At 45.8% G+C, this 7,500-nt stretch overlaps 1 protein-coding gene across 1 annotated transcript in view; it reads right to left on the reverse strand.

Annotated features, from left to right (window-relative positions):
- ush2a (Usher syndrome 2A (autosomal recessive, mild)) overlaps positions 1-7,500 on the reverse strand; it is a gene marked incomplete at both ends in the record, with an annotated part of 385,038 nt that overhangs the window by 99,651 nt on the left and 277,887 nt on the right. Inside the window, 1 exon segment of the mRNA XM_083759320.1 lies at positions 6,498-6,652. Within this exon segment, the coding sequence (XP_083615446.1) occupies positions 6,498-6,652 (155 nt within the window).

Genomic DNA, 7,500 nt, shown 5'->3' on the forward strand with positions numbered 1-7,500 from the left:
GAAGACAGACGGACATTATGGACACATGAAGACACACGGACATTATGGACACATGAAGACAGACGGACATTATGGACACATGAAGACACACGGACATTATGGACACATGAAGACACACGGACATTATGGACACATGAAGACACACGGACATCATGGACACATGAAGACACACGGACATCATGGACACATGAAGACAGACGGACATTATGGACACATGAAGACACACAGACATTATGGACACATGAAGACAGACGGACATTATGGACACATGAAGACACACGGACATTATGGACACATGAAGACACACGGACATTATGGACACATGAAGACACACGGACATTATGGACACATGAAGACACACGGACATTATGGACACATGAAGACACACAGACATCATGGACACATGAAGACACACGGACATCATGGACACATGAAGACAGACGGACATTATGGACACATGAAGACACACGGACATTATGGACACATGAAGACAGACGGACATTATGGACACATGAAGACACACGGACATTATGGACACATGAAGACACACGGACATTATGGACACATGAAGACACACGGACATCATGGACACATGAAGACACACGGACATCATGGACACATGAAGACAGACGGACATTATGGACACATGAAGACACACAGACATTATGGACACATGAAGACAGACGGACATTATGGACACATGAAGACAGACGGACATCATGGACACATGAAGACACACGGACATTATGGACACATGAAGACACACGGACATTATGGACACATGAAGACACACGGACATTATGGACACATGAAGACACACGGACATTATGGACACATGAAGACACACGGACATTATGGACACATGAAGACAGACGGACATTATGGACACATGAAGACAGACGGACATTATGGACACATGAAGACAGACGGACATTATGGACACATGAAGACAGACGGACATTATGGACACATGAAGACACACAGACATTATGGACACATGAAGACACACGGACATTATGGACACATGAAGACACACGGACATTATGGACACATGAAGACACACGGACATTATGGACACATGAAGACACACGGACATTATGGACACATGAAGACACACGGACATTATGGACACATGAAGACAGACGGACATTATGGACACATGAAGACAGACGGACATTATGGACACATGAAGACACACGGACATTATGGACACATGAAGACAGACGGACATTATGGACACATGAAGACACACAGACATTATGGACACATGAAGACAGACGGACATTATGGACACATGAAGACACACGGACATTATGGACACATGAAGACAGACGGACATTATGGACACATGAAGACAGACGGACATTATGGACACATGAAGACACACGGACATTATGGACACATGAAGACACACGGACATTATGGACACATGAAGACAGACGGACATTATGGACACATGAAGACACACGGACATTATGGACACATGAAGACACACGGACATTATGGACACATGAAGACAGACGGACATTATGGACACATGAAGACACACGGACATTATGGACACATGAAGACACACGGACATTATGGACACATGAAGACAGACGGACATTATGGACACATGAAGACAGACGGACATTATGGACACATGAAGACACACGGACATTATGGACACATGAAGACACACGGACATTATGGACACATGAAGACACACGGACATTATGGACACATGAAGACAGACGGACATTATGGACACATGAAGACACACGGACATTATGGACACATGAAGACACACAGACATTATGGACACATGAAGACACACAGACATTATGGACACATGAAGACACACAGACATCATGGACACATGAAGACACACAGACATCATGGACACATGAAGACACACGGACATTATGGACACATGAAGACACACGGACATTATGGACACATGAAGACACACAGACATCATGGACACATGAAGACACACGGACATTATGGACACATGAAGACAGACGGACAATTCTACAAATGTCTTCTAAACCCTGACAGATTTCTGAGAATCCCATGTTTCTATGTCAGTGGTTCTCAAACAGTTTCATGTCAAGGACCCCCGGATATATATGTACACTTGGTATGTATGTATATATATATGGCACTTGTAGATCTGCTATTTTTCAATAGCTAAAGTATAACATAATGCTTAAAACACCAAAAGGGGGAATTCGCCCAGAATGGGTTAAACAGGGGAGCTGTTTGTCCAATCTGGTCAGATACATTTTGTATTTATTTTTGTACTTTTGACCTTGACCCAGTTGCCCCCAATTCATTCAGGAAACCATTGGCCTCTTTTCATGAGAAACTTAACAACAAAAGAAAAGTAACAAAACATTTTCCTTTGTTTTCCATTCTTAGAAAACAAAGTGGATCTTTATCCACAGTGTAGTATAAACCAGTGGTTCCTAACATCTTTAGACCCCGAGGCCCAAATAGACCCAAATACACCCAATTAGACGCTTTGGACGGGACCCAAACTAATGAAATATAGCAGATCTATAGGAGCTTACAACGTGACTGCAGTTTTATACTCCCAGTGTGGAGGAAGAAGGCTTAGGATGTTTACCGTGACCCTCTCCTTCTTTAATCCATTCTGCAGCGTTTTTCCGCAACCCCCTTAAGTGTCATCGTTTAGGTGTCGTGTGGTAAATGGTAAATGGTGCATTTATATAGTGCTTTTATCCAAAGCACTTTACATAGATTCACCCATTCATACACACACAGGCAGCGGTGGCCGAACGGTCATGATATCGGAAGGTCGCTAGTTCGTATCCCCGGACCGGCACATTAAAATTACCACAGCTGAAGTGCCCTTGGACAAGGCATTGAACCCCTACCATGAAATGTTCTATGAGCAGTGCCTGGCTGTAAACAAGTTCTTGAGCTTAGTCCAGTTACCCTGGGTAAACATAGTACACGTTCACACACCAATGGCGGAGGACAATTTGCAAGACACCAACCTGCACATCGGGAGCAATTATAGCGTCTTGCTGAAGAACACTTCGGCACTGGCTCTGGGGGAGCCCGAGATCGAACTGGTTTCCATCCGGCCATTCTTCCAGCAACTCTACAGCCACTGCCGCCCCAGTGTATAGTGCAATTTACTTATAGGTAAACTATGGTGTAACACACGGTTGAGTTGAGTGCTGTTGTACTTGTACAGTCCTATATGGTGTTGTGTATAGCGTTGTTGGTTCAGTGTAAGAGTTGTGGTACTATGAGGGTGCTGTGTAGATTGTGTGGACACCGTCTGAATTAGGACACAGAATCCCACAGCAATCTGCTGCTAACGGCAACAGGGATATCCTGCCTTAATAGACTGTCACTAACACTTCCCACACCTGTCCAGAGACAGCTAAGCTATTAGCACACTGCTACGGCACATGTCAGCACGCACGAGCGTGCGAGCACGCACGCACGCACGCACGCACGCACGCACGCACGCACGCACGCACGCACGCACGCACGCACGCACGCACGCACGCACGCACACACACACACACACACACACACACACACACACACACACACACACACACACACACACACACACACACACACACACACACACACACACACACACACACACACACACACACACACACACACACACACTCGACACAAAAAGCACACAGGCCTATCGTATACGTATACATTCACACCATAGAAGAGAGAGGAGGAAAGAGAAAGAGCATAGAATGGCGACGTTATAGAAGAAGTCTCTGTTATAGGACGCGTTATTATCATCCGCTGAAAGAATACGTTCTGCATTCCTTAAACCCAATCAGAATATTCAAGGGCGGGTTGTTGGGGGCGTGAAATTGTGGAGCACATGCCAAGTATATTCTGGCATTGGGCAGAATTACATTCAGACTAAGATAGATTTTGTGAAATTGCACAATCCAAAATTATATTTGGGAGCCAGTAATTAAATGACTGGCTAGTCTGAATGCGGGGCTGGGAAGCCGTACTGCCGGTCCTAGCTCTTGTATTTTGCGTTTGTTCTTTTTTTAGTTGTCTTTTGGAAGGACAGTGGAAGCTATGGCTCTCTCTATGCGTCACGCCGTTGACGTGATGTGTGCGGCGCAATGTGCTTCGTCTGATGGAGCATACCCATTCTGACCTGAGATCAGATTCTACGTTTTCTGAAAAAGCTATGTTTCTATGTCGTTCTTTCGATTTTTCGAAAATAGCAGACCTACAAGCTCATAGCGCGCCACTCGGTGGCGCGCTATGAGCTTGTAGATCTGCTATTTTTCAATAGCTAAAGCATGACATAATGCTATAACACCAAAAGAGGTTCCCGCCCCAAAATGGGTTAAACGGTTTATAATTTTGCTGAGGGCCGCCCATGGGAAAAACCCTACAACTTGCACATGCCCCAAAGTGGGTTCCACCACGGACCCCTGGGGGTCCATGACACGTAAGCCAGGGGGTCCGCAAAATATATATATATATTTTTTCTTCCAAAAACGTGAATTATGATGTGCGCTTATACCATTATCGCAGGAATCCCCAAACATATTCCATCATATTCAAGGGCTTTTGGGATAAAACATGAAACCCTTTCACCTATATAGAGCACCGCAGATAGGCTGCGTGTCTGTGGCCAGCTGATGGTCGTCAGGCGTTATGTTGCTGCACTGTCAAATAGGTCTAACATCTATATTCCAAGATCTATTCCAGATATCTTTTTTATAACGTCGATAACCCCTGCCCTAGTATACAGGACCCCCGGGGTTCAACGAGAACCACCGATATAACGGACACGGATTCATGGAAGGTGTTGGGAAAGACACGGTGTTGTTGTTAGGACGGAGAACAGGGCAGGAGAAAGAGAGAAGAGGAGAGGGGAGGGGGGGGGGGGGGGGGGGGAGGAGAGGGGGAGGGAGGAGAGGAGAGGAGAGAGAGAATGATAGCAGACAAATGGAGGGGAGGGAGAACAGAGGTATAGGCTATTGGAAGAGGGGGGAGGACATATCGCACTTTGTCGCACACTAAGTGACCAAACAGATTACATCAGCTGTTGTCGGAGCAGTAGCGCGCGCGCGTGTGTGTGTGTGTGTGTGTGTGTGTGTGTGTGTGTGTGTGTGTGTGCGTGCGCTCCAGGTAATTGCAGTGGTGTATCGGGTTAGCTCAGGTTAGCACGTAATTGGGACTGTTTGGCCAATTTTCACTGTTGTACAAACTAATACAACTCACTCACTCTCACCACTCTGCTGTGTGTGTGTGCATGTGTGTGTGTGTGTGTGTGTGTGCGTGCGTGCGTGCGTGCACTGCTTGTGTTTGTGCGTGTGTGCTTGCGTGTGTATGTGTGTATACCGCAATGCATGGCTGAACACAGTGAAGTTAGAAGAAACTAAAGATTCAGTCATTAGAAAATACAGAAAGCAGAGAGACAGAAAGCATCCATCCACCCATCCATCCACCCACCCACCCATCCACCCATCCACCCACCCATTCATCCATCCATCCATCCACCCATCCATCCATCCACCCACCCACCCATCCACCCATCCACCCATCCACCCACCCATTCATCCATCCATCCATCCATCCACCCACCCATCCACCCACCCATCCATCCATCAACCAACCACCCATCCTTAATTCTCTTAAACACGCCCCATTCATTCATCCGGCCCTCTGTAGTATTAGCATGTACAAACCGCCTCCCTGAGCTCCGAAGAGAAAGAATCACGTCTAAGCTGCAAAAAATTAATTGTTGTGTTGATATCGGCATGGCTACAGTAGAGAGATAGCATGGGTGGGGGGGGGGGGGGGGGGAGCTATTACGGGCCGTTATCACAAACATCAGGTAGGCTCAGCAAAATAATACACAGCCTTGGAGAGAGAGAGAGAGAGAGAGAGAGAGAGAGAGAGAGAGAGGTTGTGTGTGAGTTGTCGACAAAATGTGTAGGAGCGGTGTAGCAGTGTTTTGAAGAAAACTAAAAAAAGGCAGAATAAAATATAATCTGGCACAAATAAATGTCTGGCGGGCCCATATGGAGAGTGAGGATCCTATAGGGCATCCAGGGGATAAAAGGATCTTGATTGCATGAGCCATAAGTTTGAGAGTTATATTATAGGCCAAAAAGATGAATCTAGCTAGCCTGTTATAGCGCCACCATGAACCGATTTGGAAAATGTAGGGTGGCGCATTTCTTCCAATTGGGACTGTTCGTGCAAAGTTCCACAGATTTGGACAAAATCTCTATAGGAGTATAGGCCTGATATAAAAGAGAAATATGCCTCCTGAACTGGAACAAAAATAATCTGGTGCAGAGATTCTTCGTTGGCGGAGATGAGCTGCTCACAGATGGACATACACACAGAAGGAACGGACACAAACATAGTCTAATAGACCTTGTTGGTCACGCACGCACGCCACGCACGCACGCACGCACGCACCCACGCACGCACAGCAAAACACACAGCATCTCTGGTACCTGTGCACTGTCGGCGCATCCGGCCCGGTTGCAGGCTCTGAGCTGGTACCGGAACTCCTGCAAGGGTCCGATCCCGCCCACGTCCGTGAAGCTGTACTCGTTGCCGCGGTAACGCTCCCGCCCGTCGCGCAGGACCACGTAGTGAGTGATGATCCCTGAGTGGATGGAATAAAAACACGGTTAAAGCAGCGTCGCTATAGAGCGTCGCAGTCCCGCCCCCTTTCATGACAACGCCAGGCCCAGGGAATAGTTCCCAATGCATTTTTCCCTTAAAAAAGTATTTATTTAAAGACCTTTTAATTGTCGTACGAAGCCAACTCGATTCGTGACAAATCATGACAACAGACACAATATTTTGGACCAAACAAATAATTACAAAGAAGAAAAACAACAACAAAAAAAGTGTTGTAACCTGCCATTTTTTGTTTTGCCCAAAACGTTGTGTTTATTGTCATGATTTGTCACGACAAGAGTTGGCTTTGCCCGCGGCGTAAACGTCTTTAAATAAATACTTTCTGAAAAGTCTATGCGGAAAATGAACAGGGATTTATTTTCCGGGTCTCTCGAGGGGGCGGGACTGCGACACGCTATACTCACGCTGAAAAAACAACCAGCGGTTAAAATGAATGTGAATAACCCTCACAATACAATCGCTCCCGGTGTGTACAGTTCTTAACCCATTTAGACCTGACATCGAAATTTAAATAAATGACAGTTTTCTGAAATACCCATGTTTCTATGTCAGTGGTGCTCAATATTTCATGTCAAGGACCCCCAGAATTATATGTATTTGGCCACGGCCTCCCATCTGACAATATGTTGTTCCAGGGACGCCCCCCGATTTTTTCACTGACTAAAAATAAATAAAAACGAAATAAAGACGAATCTATGATGACTAAAACTAAATGACTAAGACTAAATATACTGACAATTTCGTCAACAAACAAAAAAACTAGACTAAAATGTTAGGAAGGGACTAGTGGACAAGAGATCCAGTTTTATC

The sequence above is a fragment of the Protomyctophum parallelum genome (genome assembly GCF_964188405.1).
Source record: "Protomyctophum parallelum genome assembly, chromosome: 2".
NCBI classification, from domain to species: domain Eukaryota; kingdom Metazoa; phylum Chordata; class Actinopteri; order Myctophiformes; family Myctophidae; genus Protomyctophum; species Protomyctophum parallelum.